The sequence below is a fragment of the Megalobrama amblycephala genome, linkage group LG4 (assembly GCF_018812025.1).
Source record: "Megalobrama amblycephala isolate DHTTF-2021 linkage group LG4, ASM1881202v1, whole genome shotgun sequence".
Lineage (NCBI taxonomy): Eukaryota > Metazoa > Chordata > Actinopteri > Cypriniformes > Xenocyprididae > Megalobrama > Megalobrama amblycephala.
The window spans coordinates 46,318,526-46,339,433 of record NC_063047.1 but is presented as its reverse complement, the minus strand read 5'-3'; the positions used below and the strand labels follow the sequence as shown (position 1 = coordinate 46,339,433).

General features: G+C 40.0%; 1 protein-coding gene across 8 annotated transcripts in view; it reads right to left on the bottom strand.

Annotated features, from left to right (window-relative positions):
• The window catches only part of doc2b (double C2-like domains, beta), a 312,366-nt gene that overhangs the window by 280,797 nt on the left and 10,661 nt on the right, over positions 1-20,908 (bottom strand). For all 8 annotated transcript variants that reach the window (XM_048189585.1, XM_048189586.1, XM_048189584.1 and 5 more), the window contains one exon: positions 8,868-8,954. In XM_048189585.1, coding sequence (XP_048045542.1) covers positions 8,868-8,954 — 87 coding nt within the window. The remainder of the gene's footprint in view (positions 1-8,867; positions 8,955-20,908) is intronic.

The window sequence follows — 20,908 nt, the reverse complement described above, 5'->3', positions numbered from 1 at the left end:
GGGCGAGAGCCGCGAGGGAACGGCGCAAGGCCGGTGACGCAAGTGATAACGAGCATCACCTGGGAAGCGCACCGGCCTTGAGTCTCTCACGGAGGAGCTCCGGGAGCATAAAAGGAGGAGCGACGAATGTGAAGGACGAGAGAGGACCAGGCCTGGATATTATTTTATGTTTTATTATGTTTGTGTGGCCGGCAGACGTCCGCGAGGGTCTGCCGGCATTACTTTCATTTTGTATTTGTTTATTAAAGTTTTGTTTGAACGTTCGCCGGTTCCCGCCTCCTCCTTCCCGTACATACGAACTGTGTTACATTGGTGCCAAAACCCGGGAGGAAGGAGGGACATGCTGTCGGAGTGCCCTCACTGCTGAGGGGGATCGCGGTGCTGCGGAGTTCAGGCAGCGCGGGAGTGAAGACCGCGAGAGGCTGCCCGAGGCTGTGGTGCTGGAGCCTTGTGAAAGGTGGGACGGAGACCCGGATGCCGTGCTCTTGGGACGAGGTGGGGTGGCTGCCGTCCAGGAGGGAGCGGAGGGGTCACCGCCGTCCGCCGTGGGCCGGAGCCTGCTGCCGTCCGCCATGAAGGGGAGGAGCAGGGGACGGGGGACTCGCTGCCGGCTGCCCTCAGCCGGAGGAGCCATCACCTGGCGATCGAGGATCGGGTCGTCCACTGAGCGTCCAGTGCCACCGCATGGCACCGCGAGGAAGAGCCTCCCGGCTGGCTGAGGACCGAGCGGCAGTGTGTCTGGGAACCGGACCCAGATTTTTGAGTCTCTCACGGAGGAGCTCCGGGAGCATAAAAGGAGGAGCGACGAATGTGAAGGACGAGAGAGGACCAGGCCTGGATATTATTTTATGTTTTATTATGTTTGTGTGGCCGGCAGACGTCCGCGAGGGTCTGCCGGCATTACTTTCGTTTTGTATTTGTTTATTTATATATTAAAGTTTTGTTTGAACGTTCGCCGGTTCCCGCCTCCTTCGTCCCGTACATACGAACTGTGTTACAATATATAAATATATATATTTTTTTTACATGTTTATTACAGGTTAGTGAAAGTCTGAAAATCACCCAATGGATTACTTGTAGTAGTCTCTGTCTATTATGCTAGTAGCAACTATGCTAACATTAACAAAATGACAATGTTAACTCAATGACCCTTTGAAATTGAGTGTCTAAACGCAAGCGTAGAAAACATGGGCAACCGCAGTGATTGAATGACAGTCTCAAGTATTTACTACATGCCTGCCTCCCTGAATTAACATCTGTACTACACCATGATGCCCAACCTGCACGCAAGTATAAATATAGTTTTGATAAATGTACCACCGTTTTAAAATATTAAGCAGCACAACCTTTTTCAACATAAGAAATAAAACACACTTAACAACTAGCTGAGACATTCTAAGACTGAACTCAACACATTTAATGACTATTTTTATCAACTGGAGCAGATTTCAGAAATGAACTATTCAGAAACTTTGTAACTTCTTCCTGAGCCTCTCCATCAGTGTCGACTCCGGTTTGAACAATGTAAGGCTGAACACCGTTACTGACAATCTTCATTTTGGCTGCGTGAGATTTTCAAGCTTTGTTGTTGGTGAGCAACCAAAGTGCGACACGTTAAAGCTCCGTCCTCTTTTGGAAAACAGGCCGGGAGCCGCAGCTCATTTGCATTTAAAGGGACACACACAAAAATGGCGTGTTTTAGCTCACACCCAAATAGGGGCAAATTTGACAAGCTATAATAAATGATCTGTAGGGTATTTTGAGCTGAAACTTCACAGACACATTCTGGAGACACCAGAGACTTATATTACATCTTGTGAAAAGGGGCATAATATGCATATACTTGGGAAACGCACCGGCGTGTTTTGCAGGATTTTTTTCACATTGCAGCAAAACAGACTTAAAATACCCCGTCATTTTTTGTCATAGAGATAGAATATATCATTTGAAACTATAGAATGTCTTCTTTTATTTGTGTACACTCAGAGTAAAAACAAAATGCAAAATAAAGAAAACTAACATGCTGCGTGATCTCTCATCTCCCTCTGAACTAAGTCCCATCTGATAGTTCTCAAATGAAGTGTAATACTAATCACAAAAAAATGAGACTTATGTCTAAACGTTGAAATGTCAGATTTTAAATCATGTAAGTCAAATCAAAAACAAAAATTCTCTGTTTATGTAATCTAAATGAAAAGAGAGAGACATGTCAGACGTCCGTGATTCAGCTCATTATCCACTAATTCGGCAACGCCTACGGAGCAAGCGCTATTCAGAGGCAAATTCAGAGGCAATACATGTATACATTATCCCAATCGTGTATTTATTATCTTCAAAAGATTTATGAAGGATCATGTGACACTGAAGACTGGAGTAATGATGCTGAAAATTAAGCTTTGCATCACAGGAATCAATTACATCTTAAAATATTTTGAGATAGAAAACAGTTATTCTAAATTGTAATAATATTTCGCAATATTGCCGTTTTTCCTGCATTTTTGATCAAATAAATGCAGCTTAGGTGAGACTACGTTCAAAAACATATCTTATAGATCCCAAACATTTAAACAGTAGGGTATGTTCAACTTGAATCAGGATCCTTCCAATGCCACTACACTCTCGACACAAATTCAGAAACTCCCCTATCCGTGATGTGTAACAGAAGGCTTTTCAGGACACCATGAACCAAAATGAAACCCTGAGGCTTATAAGTGATTTCACATGAAGCCCATCACTGTCAATCTCTATCTTTACCCATCTTTTTTATCTGTCGTTCACTGCTCAATATTACCTGCTGGGCTTTAAATACAGAGGAGTGATGAAGGAGCGTCTGACAACACTCATCTGTGGCTAATTGTGCAGTGATGTGCTGTGATTAGCACTGAAGGTTAGTGTGTTTAAGCGGGCTGTGACAGGAGATGAGGTCGTTGAGGGCGGTACTGAAGCTGAGCTCTGCGCTGGAGGGCAATGTGTTATTTCTGTGACATGGGTAATGAGGATGAGGTGCACATCAATGTAGAGTGTGTGTTCCATGGCAAAAATGGGTAAGAATTTATTTAGATGGTCCAATTTAGACTAACTAGAAGTAACTTTGCAACTACATGTCAACTTGTTCTACTAACCCTAACTCCTAACTAGGGCTGGGCGATGTATCGAATGCTTTTGTCACGCGCATTTCTTCAGTAAAGCCGGTTCCCTGATTACCGCTAAATCGCCATCACCTGCTTTCAAATGGAGCGGCATTTAATAGACAGAGCCGTAGATCACTGATAAGCCACGCAATATCGCGTTCAATATCGACGGCGATACATATCGATATTGAACGCGATATTGCGTGGCTTATCAGTGATCTACGGCTCTGTCTATTAAATGCCGCTCCATTTGAAAGCAGGTGATGGCGATTTAGCGGTAATCAGGGAACCGGCTTTACTGAAGAAATGCGCGTGACAAAAGCATTCGATACATCGCCCAGCCCTACTCCTAACCCTAACCTATCAGTCTACTAATACTCTAATGAGAGTTAGCTGACATGTAGTTGTAAAGTTACTTATAGGTAATAGAACGTCTAAAGTGGATCATTGAAATAAAGTGTAACCCAAAAATAACTTGTTTGACATACAACAACACAAGGGTGAGCAAATAAATGATGTGAACTATTCCTTTAATTCCTTCCTTTACACTGTACATTACTGTTTTATTAAACATTATTAAAGCTTTATGCACGGAAGCTCTTGCAAAAACAGGTGTTTACAGAGAACAGGCTTTATATTGGATGAAACTACTAACTATGTGACTGTGCAGTTATCTTATCAAACCTAAACACACATTTCATTACTTCTTTAAATGGATATTTCTTTGACCTTTACAGAATCTAATGGAAAGACACATGGGAAACGCCAGATCAGTTTGCTTTCTTACAAATGAAACAGAAAGCAACTTTCTAATTCTGTTATTTGTGGTAGAAAATAACATGCTAATAATGTGCATGGTGTCCATTCAAAAATGGTTTCAAGGTCACTACTAGGTAGATGGATACTAAGCTGTTCTGAGTGATTTTTTCACGTTGCTATGTGGTTGCCAGGTTGTTCTGGGTCATTACATGGCTGCTTATTGGTCCACTCCCAAGTCTCTATTCTGGTCTCCAGATATTGTTCACTCAATTTAAAGTCTATGAGATTTTGGTTGTCTAGTTTGGAAAGTAATATCACTCCTCTCAACAAGCCACAGGATTTCAGATGTCATTCATGCCCATAGCACAAATGGAACGAGTTACACATTGGAGATTAATATATTGTGTTGTGAGTTTGCTAAAATTCTTAAAGGAATAGTTCTCCCTCATCATCATTTAGTCACCCTCACGTACGACTGATTTTATTATGTGGAAAATATGGGGGGAAAAAAATGTCTCAATTAGTGATGCACCGAAATTCTAGCAAACTGAATTTTTTTGGACACAATGTTTTTGGAGGGCCGGAATCATTGACAGAGTGACGTTTCATTAGCACTTCTCCTGACTGTGTTAGCATCTAATTTGTGCACACAATATAGATAAGCTATAACAAGTAAACATATCAGCTTTCTGGATGCTAGGACTGGCTTGAAATTACTGATTTCTTGATTTTAAAGCGTGCCTATTATGCAATTTTAAAGGTTCCTAATTTTGTTTCAGAGGTCTCCTACAATAGGTTTACATCATCCAAGGTCAAAAAACATGAATTTTCTCATAATATACACTGCAGCATCACCTCTTTTCTCACAGTGTCTGAAAAAGTTTGATAAAGGATTCAGTTTCTCTAATCCCCTCCTTTCCGAAACCTACTCTGCTCTGATTGGTCAGATGGCCCGGTCTATTGTGATTGCTCTACCGCAGGGGTGTCCAATCCTGCTCCTGAAGGGCCACTGTCCTGCAGAGTTCAGCTCCAACCCCAATTAAATATACTTGAACCAGTTACTCATGGTTTTACTTGGCTTGGGGCAAATTCCAAACAGTGCTTTTGCACCCTTAAATGGCATTTCGGGAAGGGGACACCATTTGTAGGGCCTCTATTAGTGAAGGGAACACACACAGACACACACACACACAGACACACACACAGACACATACACAGACAAACACACAGACAAACACACAGACAAACACACAGACAAACACACAGACAAACACACAGACACACACACACACACACAGACACACACACAGACACACACACAGACACACACACAGACACACACACACACACAAAGCATATTTTAAAAACTTCATTTTAAATGTAGATTTATTTGCATCATATTAACAGCAATAATAAGATAGTCCTTTTGTCACTGCCTAGCTTTGTTGTGGTAAAATACCATGTGAAGCTAATGAGAAAATTAAGTCGTCTTTCGTTGCTCTCTTTGCCAAGTGCGTTCCAAATGACTTTATTATGACACACAAGTGCCCTGCTCCCTCCAAAGTCCCCACTTCAAGGGCTCTGCCCTTCAGAGTGAGTAGGGCACAAAGAGGTTCACTTAGGGTTGTAATTTACCCATAGAAACTCCTAGGCAGGTGTGTTGATGCAAGTTGGAGCTAAACTCTGCAAGACAGTGGCCATCCACGACTGAGTTTGGAGACCCCGGTCTACCGCTTACAGCGCGTGTCAGAAACAAAACGCCTATTCACACATCTAAGTTTCAGCTCCTTAGGCTTCATCAGCACTTGATACACAGTGATACAATCAGTAACAATGGTTACTTTTGATTAGAAACAAAGTCTCAGCTTTCAAAAGGTCATTTCTACAGTCTCCTGAAATTAAACAATTAAATACCATTTTGACGCTCTTTAATGTGACGTGACATATCACTGTAGACACCTCAGTTCAAGTGTGAACTGATCATCTCTTCCTCTTAACTACTAGTAAAAGCACAAAATAAACATGAAAGGTCATCAAAAGATATATTGTTGTCAATGTCAGTGGGGTCCAGTGTTGTTCTGGATCCCACTGACTTTCAATGCATGGACAAAAACAGTTGAAACATTTTGTTCTGGATAAGAAAGTAAGTCATACAGGTTTGGAATCACATGAGGGTGAGGATTTGAGGTTGAAATATAACATGCACTATCACTGCTAAAAATAATAGTAGAGTCAGAATTTCAAAAACCAAAGTGTGAAAACGCAAGTGAAGCCTGATCTGACATGAAATAGGAAGATGCCATGTCTTCCAGAGAAGAAATTAATAAAGAAAAGTAGAGAATGTTTCCATTGCAAACCTACTCTAACAGGAAGGACAGTGACGGGAGTGTCAAAACTGTCTCCAAATCCAGCAAGAAACAATCACTTTGACAACAAGCCTCTATTATCTGCCTAACCTGTGATAAGACAGTTTGCCAGCAGCTGTCTTGCTCATGGAGCCTCTATCACTTTTTGCAGCTCTGAGTTGGAAATGGGGCCCATTTTATTCACAGCAGTGCATCAAAAACTACAGTTTTGCTGAACTGAAAATGAACTGCACATTATGTTTTTATGGTCCCATATGAAGGAAAATCTTCATTGAAAGAATACAATATTTGTGAAAACTGCAATATATTATCACACATTCCTTTAAAGCATATGACAGAGGAAACGTCCATACAATTGCATTGTGGTTCTATACTGCACAATTTAAACCTGAATCAGCTATTTGCATTTATAGATTTTAATGTACTCAACATGACCATACTAAATGTTTCAAGCGGCATTACAGTCTGCCTGTGGTTTAGAACTGTCTGAGGTTGGAAGGCTAAATGATTCCTCTTTCATCTCCTCCTTTCATGATGACCCTGAACCTCACACACACACACACACACACACACACACACACACACACACACACACACACACACACACACACACACACACACGCCAAACAACAGGGAGGCAGCAATTTAATTTCTCCACAAGCTTGAAGGCGAAGAGCTAGCCTTTTGAAAAGAGATGAGATTTTCTTATTAATGTCCAATAGTACATCATCAGTCTGACCACAAACAATACGGCCTCATTCACCTTACTGTGACTACTCATTACTTATCTCATTATTGGTGTCATACCCTTTGTCAACCATCATTTTCACTTTTGTTGCTCTGCTGCTGAAAGTGTTCACGATGTAGGAACATAAAATGGTAAAATAGGCCTCAAAAAGTACATATGAATGAAACCAAACTGATGCAAAAAGCATAGGTTATTATGGAAAAAAACTGCCTTCTTAAAGAGTAAGAATCCATTTGACTGAAATTTGAAGTCACAAAGTGATGTTTGTCCTCAAATGCTCTTATTATAACAACCCGGTACACTCCTAGAACAAAAAAAGGTTCAGTGTTGTTCTATATAGAACCCTACAGTTCTTGGCTCTTATAATTAAAGAACTCTTTATTCCAAAAAGGTTAAATGTCTTAAAAGACTGCATAATACACTCATGTTCATGTTTACAAGTTGTTTAATTCATAAAATTTAATTAAAAAAAAAAAAAAAAAAAAAAGTCATTAATTACAACTAAATCCACAAAATGATCCCATGATGGGGACTGCTTAATAGTTCCATATATGAAGCACCTGACAGAACCTTTTAAGGTTCTATATAGAACCTTTTCTTCTAAGAGTGTACATTTTAAAGGTGCCCAAGAATGCTTTTTCACAAGATGTAATATAAGTCTAAGGTGTCTCCTGAATGTGTCTGTGAAGTTTCAGCTCAAAATACCCCATAGATTTTTTTTTTTTCATTAATTTTTTTAACTGCCTATTTTGGGGCATCATTAACTATACACTGATTTTGGCAGTGCCACCCCTTTAAATCGCATGCTCCCTGCCACACGAGCTCTCGACTATATTACAGTGCATTTACAAAGTTCACACAGCTAATATAACCCTCAAATGGATCTTTACAAGATGTTCGTCATGCATGCTGTATGCATGCTTCGAATTATGTGAGTAAAGTATTTATTTTGATGTTTACGTTTGATTCTGTATGAGTTTGAGGCTATATACTCTGTGGCTAACAGCTAATGCTACACTGTTGGAGAGATTTATAAAGAATGAAGTTGTGTTTATGCATTATACAGACTGAACGTTTAAAAATGAAAATAGCGACGGCTCTTGTCTCCGTGAATACAGTAATAAACGATGGTAACTTTAACCACATTTAACAGTACATTGGCAACATGCTAATGAAACATTTAGAAAGACAATTTACAAATATCACTAAAAATATCATGCTATGGATCATGTCAGTTATTATTGATCCATCTGCCATTTTTCGCTGTTGTTCTTGCTGGCTTACCTTGTCTGTGCACAGATCCAGACGTTAATACTGCCCTTCCTTGTCTAATGCCTTGAACATGGGCTGGCATATATGCAAATATTGGGGTCATACATATTAATGATCCCGACTGTTACATAACAGTCGGTGTTATGGTGAGATCCGTGTGTTTTCCGGAAGTCTTTTAAACAAATGAGATTTATATAAGAAGGAGGAAGCAATGGGGTTTGAAACTCAATGTATGTCTTTTCCATGTACTGAACTCTTGTTATTTAACTATGCCAATATAAATTCAATATTTAATTCTAGGGCACCTTTAAACAATTGTGTTTCCTGGCGGACTGATAATACCTGTGCACCTGGAGACCGAAGTTCCAGTACAATCAGGAAATTTGCCTGGACTTTCCAGTTTTGTTTGCAATGTGCATCATCTGTAGGCGGTCTGTCTGAAACTGTGTTGGTTATCAGTATAGAAATAAGATCCGCTGCAATCCTCTGGAAACTATATTTCATTTCTATTATTGGTGGTACTCAGAGTTCTCACAACTGAACAAGAACTGAGTCATTTAGCTTGAAGATAAAACATTTGTGGTACTGTACCTCTCTCTGTTCACTGCAGATCTTGCAAAGCCATTGAGCCCTTTTTTGACTGCCTGCAGTCTCGATTCCGCATTTAGTGCACACCTTCTGCAACACAAACATGCACATGTATAGAACAGGTCAAATGAACACACAACCGATAACTATTGTAAAATAAGATTACATTATTATAAGAAACGTGCATTAAAAAAAAAAAAAAAAAGGGTCTACTGTCACTATAGAAAGGGGCACTGCTGCACTAGTGAACGGACTGTGTTTGGAATAAAGTGAAAAGGTTATTGTTAACTCTGGCCTCGATGATTATAGAGGAGTTGGTTCAGCACAGTGCTAGTTTTAGACTGCTTTTATTAACCTTTGTTTAAAACAAGGTCTTAGACACTTTATTTGAACACTTTGCCAATTCTGTTTTTAAATCACCATCTTGCACGCAATTACCGCTTCCGTGTCCCGGTGTGATTCTCCTTCTGACTACTTGGGTCCCTATCACAATATATAAATATTTTTTAGAGAACAATGGAGAATGAAGTACACAAATCAAGTACCTGAGTAAAAGTACAGATACCCTAAAATATTCCACCAGTAAGTGTTAAGTACTCCTTTTCAACTTAAGTACTGATTGATAAATGTTTATTTTTCAGTTTCATATACTCTATTCTCCTACTAAAGAAAACATTTTATTTTATTACCAAAAAACACTGACAACTACTAATTACTGATAATTAATAAATTCTCAGCAAATTGTTCTTGGCTCATTTTGAGTCTGACTTGTGAATTCAGTGAATTGTTAACTAGACTAGTCTCAGCCTCAGATGTCACGCCTACGGACCGTCGGCTGAATGTCTGATGCATATGGCTCACTTATCTGGAAACACTTTAAGAGTTTCAAAGTCGTCATCTGGTTGGTTGAATTGTACAGGATGTCCGGGAGACGTGCGTGTCGTGTTCTTTAACGGCCCACTTGGAAACAAATGCCATTATGCCAAACCCCCTCAAGAACAGCGTCATGTTTACAACTGTGACAATGAGCACTTACCAGGATCGACTAAATGCTGGATTTTCAAAAGTATGTGAAGTTCGCGGCTCCATTGTTGCAGTAAACATGCACAATGTTCTGGAATGAATGATTTATTGATGCACGGCGGTCTGTTATTGTGGGGACACTGACTTTACATTTTTTACGCCCCTAAACATGACACAGAACAAAACGAACTGTGATTGGTTGCATTACATTTCAGTCGAACGTCCTCTTGGACAGTCCTTGACCAATGAAAGCTGCGATAGAGTACAGACCTTCTGCCATGAGTCTGAAGGTCTGGCTATGCGAGACTAGCTCTGACTGGATCATTTGAATCAGTGAGTTGTTGACTCGAGAACAGATGCATTTGGATCAGTCAAGTTCACAAATGAATCGTTCAGTGCGATTTGCAAACTGATTTACCAGGCTAATTTAAAATAATCAGCTTGTCCACGAATCGGACATAGCTTGTGTGTCAAAATAATTCAAAATAATGAGGATCAACATTGTGGCAAGCAGGACGGCGCCGAGGGCCGTGAGAACGGAGCGAGGCCAGTGGCATGATTGAGGATACGTTTGTGTGATTGATTGAAAGTGTTTGAACGTTCACCAGTTCCCGCTTCCTCCTTCCTTTATCAACAGAGAAAAGTGTAATCTTGTGCACCACTGTTGTTTAGCAGTTGTTTTTAAGATTACATTTGATTTGCCAAGTTCACCTGCAAGATAATTGGAAATGCAAATATTTAATGCGTGGAAGCAGAAACATGCCCATCCTGCAATCGTGCTGATTGTGAGAAGCATCGTCCCCCTCCACACTAAAATTAAATTACAGCGGGAGATATTACTGTAGACTCTGATGGCTGTTTTTAAGAATCAATTTGAAGGTGAGGGCTACGCCGTTGTAATAAGAAAAGAGAAAGAACCTTAATCAGGCTTTATGTAATAGAAGACAAACACTAGACTGAAGTGCCAGTAATTTAGTTTTAGCAGAACTTCTATATACTTTAATTGCTTTGAGATAGAGTGAGAGAGAGAAGAACAGAGAGAATGTGAGCGAGATGGCACCAAAAAAAAAAAAAAATCTCTTCAATTTCCGTTAAATACTTCTAAAGATCCCTCTGTGAGCGAGAGCCATCTTTAAAGCTGCTGTAAGCGGCTTAATACCATGCATAAAATGTCCCTACTGCCTGACAGATATCACTGAAATGGGTGTCTTGAGAAATCACACTTTACTCTGACAGCTTCAGACTCTGTAAATGGAAAAATAAAAATAAAAAAATGAATCTGACTGTGGCCTGCATGTTTTAGCCAATCAAAAAGCTTGGAGGCAGCCTTCTGCCAACCTCAACCAATGGCACGAGTTTGGGATGGGACTTTATTTATTTAGGCTGAGCAATAGTAGAATCAGAGTGTCATCATGAAATCAAAATGGACAATTCTTGTTTTAATGGAATATTGTATTATTTATTATAAATGATTTATCTGTGCACCCGATCATCACATTGCAGTTATTCTAATTCTCTGTGTCACGCCCCGTTCTAATAAGAAAAGGGGCTTGACGTGAGTTTGATGGTAAATGGGAAACCAAACCCAGTCGACAGATCACCACAGACATAAAAGTAAGATCCACAAATGATTTATTGAAGTGGAATAAAATAATTAAATAAAGGAGCTATAGCTGCAGGGTGTCCCAAAGCCAAAACAACAAAGAAAATATGTTACAATCAAAACATAAATAAATGTCCTAACAAAATAAACAAAAATATAATAAAACTTCCAGAACTCCCTAAAATAAACAAATCGCAAACAAGGTCAAAATAAATGGCAGGACACCCCCACGCTCCTAAAGCACAGGCAGTAACTTAAATCACTTCACAATGAAAATAAGAACCGAATTTTGGCTGGACGAGTGGGGCTTCGAATTAGTGCGCCCAAGCGTTCGATGCTCACCGTCAGTTTCCACGTCTTGGGGGCAAACATCATTGTCGGGATGTCGATACCATTTAGAAGGTGAATCTTGGCTCGTAGGCTGAAAGTATTTGACCACCAGATGAACAACAGGCATTGGTAGACCAAGAGAGCCTTCCCGATCCAGAAAGCAACGTCGTGCTCAGCGTCTCTGTCGCTCGTGATCGTACTGCCCAAATAGGTAAATCATTCAACTTCTATGTCTTGTTGGCCGATGAATATTGGGACGTTTGATCGAGAGTAGCCAATGTGCATGATCTTCGTCTTGGGCGCAGTAATTCTAAGCCCCACTCGTCCAGCCTCACTGTCCAGACACTGTATTAGGTCCTGCAGACTCTGCGTTTGACCAAGTATGTCATCTGCAAAATCCAGATCAATAAGATGGCCATCCTTTGACCAGGGGATCACTAACCCCTCACCCTGGCTGACGGCCCGTCACATAACAAAATAGACCACCAGCAAGAACAGGAAGAGGGAGAGGACACACCCCTGCCTGACACCGTGACGATGTTGAAGGCCTCAGAGGTACTGTTATAGGTCCAGATACAGCACCTTGAGTCTCGATAGGTTGCAGAATATATCGACATATCAGCTAGGACTTCCATAAGCTTGTGTGATGTTCCCTCATGTCTCCTAATGTACACTGTCAAAGGCCTTAACGAAATCAATGAAGCTGACCGAGAGCTGTTGTTCACTTCGAAAGCCAGATTGCTCTTCCCATAGCCACCCGATCTCCACAATCAATTCAATAAGATGCCACACAAGACTTTCCCCGGTACCGATAGGAGCGTGATGCCCTGCCAATTGTTACAGTCAGAAAGATTGTCTTTCTTTGAAAGGCAGATGATTATTCCCCTCCTCTAGTCTTCGGGTAAAGTCACATTGGTCTAGCAATCGTTTGACTAGATGGGTAAGCTCATCGATTAAATCTTGGCCGCCTTTTTGAGCATCTCCGGTGTGATCTCATCCATTCTGGCCGCTTTGCCATTTCTGAGCCCTCGTACTGCCGCCACCACTTCCGCCGTGCTGATCGGGCGATCCGCTACAGGTAGGTCATCCGCAGGATTGAATTAATCCACTTGAAGTGGATTCTGTGGTGGCAGCTGATCAGCGTCTCTTTGAAATATTCAATCCTCCTTTGCTCTTGCGCTTCTTTGGTCAGGAGTGGTCTCCCGTGCTTATGGACACCTCACGCCTGCTGGATGTTCCGGACAACACACGGATGATGTGGTAGAGTGTGTCTGCACCTCTACAGTCTGCTGCTCATTGTGCTTCGTCTTGTTTTTTAATATATGCGCACTTGTCCTGCCGACAGCTCCTTTTGATTCGGCAATCTAGGGTGAAATATTAGTCATCAGCATGCTCCTGGGCCTCTAGGGTTGGCATTTGCTCACGGTATTGCTTTGCATGTCAGTGTTCATCAACCATTTTCCAGGACTTTTCACTAATCCACCGCTCTTTATATGAACCTCGTCGCCTACCGATCAGTCTCTGCGCTTTCTACCATTGTTTCTTGAAATAGTGTCTAACAATCTTCAAGGCTGGTTGGTTTTTCGTGCACCTGAAACCAACTCCGAAGTTCTAACTTGAAGGCATTGACGACGGCAGGGTTTTTAAGCCTAGCCAGATTGAACGGATACCATCATTTCGGTGGTGTTGGCAGACGCAGGAGACTAAAGACCCTCATCGTGGTTTGACGTTGCGCAGTGTCAATCGTTATCTCTTCGACACACAGAAATAGTCGATCTCATTATGCGTTCTTCCATCTTTTTCAGTTCTTCCGGCAGGTCTTTTTGTGAATGTCTTTGTGTTGATAGAATGCGTTGATGATGAAGATGTTGTTTGGCTGCACAAAAGGAGACAATTCTTTTGCTGTTGTCATTCATTTGCTTTGCCAAGCCATGCGAACCAAGTGTTCGTTGAGTCCTCGACGTGCCCCGCTAATCTGGGGTCCGTTCTTCATACCTCGCTTAATACATCTGAGATGATTTGACAGTTGTCAGATCTTCTAGTCATGATAACTGAACTCTGGCTAATTTGGTTCTTTAAACGAATTTGCGGATTGGATTTCAAATATCTGAATTAAATTGTCTGCGATTACTGCGCGTTCTTGTGTTCCTTGAAAAGGGCAGATGTATCGACACTCAAAACCACGATCAGCAATACAGCAATTGGTTGGCGATGACAGCAACATAGTGACATCATATAATTAAAAAAAAGGCACCTGACAAAAAACAAAAAACAAAAAAAAAAACAAACCTTGACAAATTTCTGGACATTTTTTATGAGAAAACAGCCAAGCAACCAGAAACGACATAAAAGTTATAACAGATAAATGAAATGTGCAGTTTTTTTTTTAACATGATTCCTAATTATTTAGGCCATATTCACGATTTCCTATTTGTACAGACTTTACATTTTTATTTCAATGTTGTAAATAGCAATTCATTTAATTAACCTTCGAAGCAGATTTGTTGCATTAATTCAAATTTCTTAAGGGTCAAGATCAAGTTATCTGCATCTCCTGCGCTGCATCAAGCCACTCCCATACTAGCTGTCGCAGTTAAAAATTAATGGACGCACTGCATAGACTAACTGTACATTATGTGTGTGAGTCTGCAATAAAATTAGGTATTAAATAAAATTAGGCTCCTGACTCCGAGCAGGTTTGAGCTTATGGACCTGTTGCTATGTCAGCAAGTCCAGGATGAGTGAAGAACTGAACAATCCAAGATCGTACAAAATCGTCAATCACATCCAGCTAACTGAGTTAGCGACATATGAAGAACAGACCCCAAGGTGTTAAAATCCCCAATCAGGAGGAGGCAAACCATGGAGGCAAATCTCTTACCACAGAAACAACAAATGATCAACAGCATACTCAATGGTTTACCCGCAATGAAGGCAGACAAAAAAAATATGACAGCTGTGGAGGAAAGCCCCTCTGGGTTTGTCCAACGCCTGATAGGTGGCTCGAAACAAAGGCTTTACTCCTTTCAAACTTAAATTAGAATGCCACTGTTTTCATCACTGCAACTTCCTGAACACACACACACACACACACACACACACACACACAAGAAATCAAATACGTTCAGCCCAAGCAAAGTCTGAATATAGGCTTTATTAGGTCACAGTGTTACATATCACATATCCAGCACTTGACTGGTCCTGATTAACTACTTCAATAAAACCACATGGTAATTTTCTTTCGTTTTGTTTTTAATTCTCCTCCTGTTTTGCCTCCATTGCTGCTTAAACAAGTGGACCCCGAAACTGCGTAGCTTAATGAAAGTGTGCAAATAAGTACCTGACGAAAGCTTTAAACATGTTAAATTTTCAATCATTATGCTGGAAAACACATCAGAATAATTTCTGTTAAGCTTGTGTATATATTTAGTAAAAGTTAAGTTATTAAGCAATATCTCATCAGTTTTTTTTTCTTTGTGTTCTATAGAATGACCACTAGGAAGTGCTAGACCAGGGGTGTCAAACTCAGTTCCTGGAGGGCCACAGCTCTGCAGAGTTTAGCTCCAACCCTAATTAAACGCTTCTGATCCAGCTAATCAAGTCTTTCAGGCTTATTTGAAAACTGCAGGTATGTGTGTTGGAGATAAACTCTGCAGGGCTCACATAGGCTATAGGGGTGTTCGACTTGAAGCGGTGCTGCGACTGAGCCGTCTACTCTCTATTCGCTCTTGTGGTACTTTGATGTCATATGTCAATCGGGTCTGTGCAGTGCCGCTTCAAGTCGGACACACATAAGCCTACATTGTTGTTGAAAATGAAAGTAAAAGAGTGACGCAGAGGGTGGAACAACCTGTCACTCACATGAGATCGACCAATAGCAAACCACAATGATCTAACCATTCGATCAATTGCTCATGGACAAAATCAAGTCCCACCCTACATTTTTTTCTTGTTCGAGAAGCTGTTTCACTCGGTTATACAGTGCATCCAGAAAGAATTCACATCATGTTGAAACACCTTTGGTTCCAATTACAGCCTCAAGTCTTTTTGAGTATGATGCTACAAGCTTGGCACACTATTTTTGGGCAGTTTCTCCCATTCTTCCTTGCAGGACCTCTCAAGCTCCATCAGGTTGGATGGGGAGCGTCAGTGCACAGCCATTCTCAGATCTCTCTAGAGATGTTCAATCGGGTTCAAGTCTGGGCTCTGGCTGGGCCACTCAAGGACATTCAGAGTTGTCCTGTAGCCACTCCTTTTATTATCTTGGCTGTGTGCTTTGGGTCATTGTCCTGTTGGAAGATGAACCTTCACCCCAGACTGAGGTCCAGAGCACTCTGGAGCAGGTTCATTAAGGATGTTTCTGAACATTGCTGCATTCATCTTTCCCTCGATCCCAACTAGTCTCCCAGTTCCTGCAGCTGAAAAACATCCCCACAGCATGATGCTGCCACCACCATGCTTCACTGTAGGGATGGTATTGGCCAGGTGATGAGCGGTGCCCGGTTTCCTTCAGACACGACGCTTGCTATTTAGGCTAGAGTTCAATTTTTGTTTCATCAGACCAGAGAATTTTGTTCCTCATGGTCTGAGAGTCCTCCAGGCGGGCTGTCACGTGCCTTTTGCTGCAGAGATGGTTGTTCTTCTGGAAGGTTCTCCTCTCTCCACAGAGAAATGCTGGAGCTGTCAAAGTGACCATCGGGTTCTTGGTCACCTCCCTGACTAAGGCCCTTCTCCCCCGATTGCTCAGTTTGGCCGGGCGGCCCACTCTAGGAAGAGTCCTGGTGGTTCCAAACTTCTTCCATTAATGGATGTTGGAGGTCTCTGTGATCACTGGGACCTTCAACGCTGCAGAAATGTTTCTGTACCCTTCCCCAGATCTGTGCCTCGATACAATCCTGTCTCTGAGGTCTACAGACAATTCCTTGGACTTCATGGCTTGGTTTGCGCTCTGACATGCACTGTTAACTGTGGGACCTTATATAGACAGGTGTGTGCCTTTCCAAATCATGTCCAATCAACTGAATTTACCACAGGTGGACTCCAATCAAGTTGTAGAAACATCTCAAGGATGATCAATTGAAACAGGATGCACCTGAGCTCAATTTTGAATGTCATGGCAAAGGCTGTTAATACTTATGAACATGTGATTTTTTCACAATACATTGTTTGTAGAATTTTGAGGAAAATAATGAATTTAATCCCTTTTGGAATAAGGCTGTAAATAAAAAAATGTGGAAAAAGTGAAGCGCTGTGAATACTTTCCGGATGCACTGTATGTCACAATAGGTAAAAGTCTATCACAACTTCCGTTTCATGCCGACTTTAAGAAGCCAATACTGATTATTTTTTAAATGGTAGATAACCAAGAAAGTGGGCGATATTAAAATCCAATACCATTTTATTACATAAATTCCAACTGAAATACTTATCAAAATATAATTTTTAAATGCTATGATTGAATCTAGGCATCTCAACGTTATAATGTACAGTATGAAAATGGATATTCATTTTGAGAATTGCTAAGATGTTAGTAATTAAATGATTGTTTCTAAAGATCAAAGGTAAGTGAGCATTAGATGACAGCCAATGTAAACATTTAGCTTGCACAATTGAACAAATACAGATAAAAATTAAAAATATCTCACTAATATGAGCTGAAAACCGATATGATGCTGATATATTGTACATCTCTAGTCATACTCAGTCATGGTTTGTTTCTCCACCCAAGTATTATATGTCAGCATGTAACTCAACGATTTGTGCTTCAGAGGTGAATGATACATCAAAACATGCAACTCTTAGTGGAACGATACTTTTTAAAGCAAAAAGTTATGATTTTCACCTGGCGGATGTCAAAACTGCTGATAATCAGCATAGCAACCATCCAAACCAGAAGAGCAACTTGCTAAAATCCACTCCGAAGACCATCAAAGGCAGTAATGCAGCACAATTTCACTACAAATCTGCTAACGCAGCATCCGATCCATATGGTATATGATCAACACAATCTATCACACAGATTGTAATATAATGACTAAACACAGAGGCATTATCTAATAACAATCTAATAACAATAATGATCAATTCATTAATTTCCCCTGCATGTTGAAAAGCCATTGTGAATCCAGTGAGGTCTAGAAACAGCAGCTGTTGAGAATGATCACAGGTCATGAGAGAGCAGAAGTGATTTGAGCTCAGACTCCCTGTACCAGATGCACTGTCCTCACTGGCACAGACCTGCTGTTAAGGATCTCATTCAGTCTTTAGCACTCCTTAGTCCTGTGTCAAGTCACAGTACGTGTCTGTCTCGAAGTAAACTACAAACTGTAATCCCAAAGTTCAGTGGAATGTGTCTCTCTGATTCCAAAAAGTGCAATAAGAGCAAACTATTGTTTCAGTTACACACTGCCCCCTTGTGGTTAGACTGGGAGCATGTCAACTTTAAATCACATGTTTACAATAGCATGCTATATTAAAGGTGCCATCGAATTGACAATTGAATTTACCTCGGCATAGTTAAATAACAAGAGTTCAGTATATGGAAATGACATACAGTGAGTCTCAAACTGCATTGTTTCCTCCTTCTTATATAAATCTCATTTGTTTAAAAGACCTCCGAAGAACAGACGAATCTCAACATAACACCGACTGTTACGTAACAGTCAGGATCATTAATATGTACGCCCCCAATATTTGCATATGCCAGCCCATGATCGAGGCATTAGACAAGGGCAGCCAGTATTAACGTCTGGATGTGCACAGCTGAATCATCAGACTAGGTAAGCAAGCAAGGACAACAGCGAAAAATGGCAGATGGAGCAATAATAACTGACATGATCCATGATAACATGATATTTTTAGTGATATTTGTAAATTGTCTTTCTAAATGTTTCATTAGCATGTTGCTAATGTACTGTTAAATGTGGTTAAAGTTACCATCGTTTCTTACTGTATTCACAGAGACAAGAGGCGTCGTTATTTTCATTCATAAACACTTGCAGTCTGTATAATTCATAAACACAACTTCATTCTTTATAAATCTCTCCAACAGTGTAGCATTAGCCGTTAGCCACGGAGCACTATCAAACTCATTCAGAATCAAATGTAAACATCCAAATAAATACTATACTTACGCGATTAGACATGCTGCATGACGAACACTTTGTAAAGATCCATTTTGAGGGTTATATTAGCTGTGTGAACTTTGTTTATGCAATGATAGAGTCGAGAGCTCGGGAGGGGGCGGAGAGCGCGCGATTTAAAGGGGCCACAGCATGAATCGGCGCATTTCTAATTATGCCTCAAAATAGGCAGTTAAAAAAATTAATTTAAAAAAATCTATGGGGTATTTTGAGCTGGAACTTCACAGACACCTTAGACTTATATTACATCTTGTAAAAAAAAACGTTCGATGGCACCTTTAAACAATATATATTATATTTGAGAAGTATATTTGAATAGCTGTATTGTAAGTAGTATGACAGTATGCTCAATCATGTCATCCATTTGTAGTCCAACCTGCAAGAGGCTGGGGCTCCCTCAGGAATGTTTTGTTTTTAGAACAAAATATTTTGGACAAAAGGTCTGTGGTAAACATTATTGAAGACACTTTTACGTATTGTTCAACATGACGACAAATTACATACAGTCAAGCATGAATTCTGAAGTGGCTGTATTGTCTGTAACACTGTCACAAAGTCACAATCTTGTGGTGGTTGTAGTCTTTATTTAGGAACTGGTTAGCAATTTCGGTTAAAAACACAATGGTCTCAAAATTCAAGTTTGAGAACTGATTATGTGTAATATTACACTGTTTATGTTTATTTGTTTATTTCTTTATTTGAAAGGGGACAATGTACATTAATAAACATTAAAACAATGTAAATGTACCCGAGTTAGCTCAAAAGTGCTAATTTTCATCGGTAGTCCCCCAGCCAGATTTAAACAAGGCAACCTTTAAAAATAATCACAAGTACAAAATCAAAAACATTATGGTTAATAAATACAATTCATATAAAAATGATATAATATTTAAATACACACATAAAAGCATTAGTGCCCACAAGTTTGGCTCTCTACAAGCCATTTTTTTGCATTCTTTTTGAATGAAAAGAATGACAAAGACTCTCTAATGGTTGCCGGCACTGTGTTCCATTGCTGAACTGCTCTTACGGAGAAGACGGCCTGACCAAAAGCTGTTTTTCTCCGGGGTATGATGCAGTCTTCCCTCACTGCCCCTCTAGTTACCCTAACCTCACTAGATCTAAAATGTATAAAATCACATAGTGGAGGAGGTGCTAAGCCATATCTACTTTTATAAATTAAACAAATGTTTTTAAATTTAATTAGATTATCCCAGGTAAGTAACTGATATTTCCTCAGAATACTACAGTGGTGGTAGTGGTATGTTTTTTTTTTATCCAATATTTTTAATGCTTGTTTGTATAATCTTTCTAATGGTTTTATTGTTGTAGAGTGAGTATTGGACCAGCTTATTAAGCAATATGTTATGTGGGATAAAATCATGGAAAAGAAATATAATTTAGCAGCTTCTGTTGACATGAAATCTCTAATGAATCTGAAATTTGCTAAACTGAACTTAATCCTATTACAAATTTTTTTGATGTGAGTTTTGAAATTGAGATTTGAATCTATATATAATCCTAAATATTTATATTCTGTGACGACCTGTAACCTTTCTCCAGATATAAAAATTTCAGGTTCCATAATTTATATTGTTTTTAGAAAAAAACATGGTAACTGTTTTAGATATATTCAATTGCAGACAGGATTGTTCAAGCCAGATTGAAATCGATGAAATGGCCTCAGTTAGTTTAGAGGCAACTTCCTCTGCAGATTTTCCATAGGCCAAAATAACTGTGTCGTCTGCATACATCAAAGTGTCACAGTTCTTACACAAAGATGGTAACTCGTTAATGTATAAACTAAAAAGAATTGGACCTAAAATTGAACCCTGTGGAACACCAGTTGATAATAGTAAGGGGGTAGAATTATATTGGTCAATTCTTACACTTTGTGAACGAGATAAAAGATATGAGTTAATAAGACTAATATATTTTGAAGAATA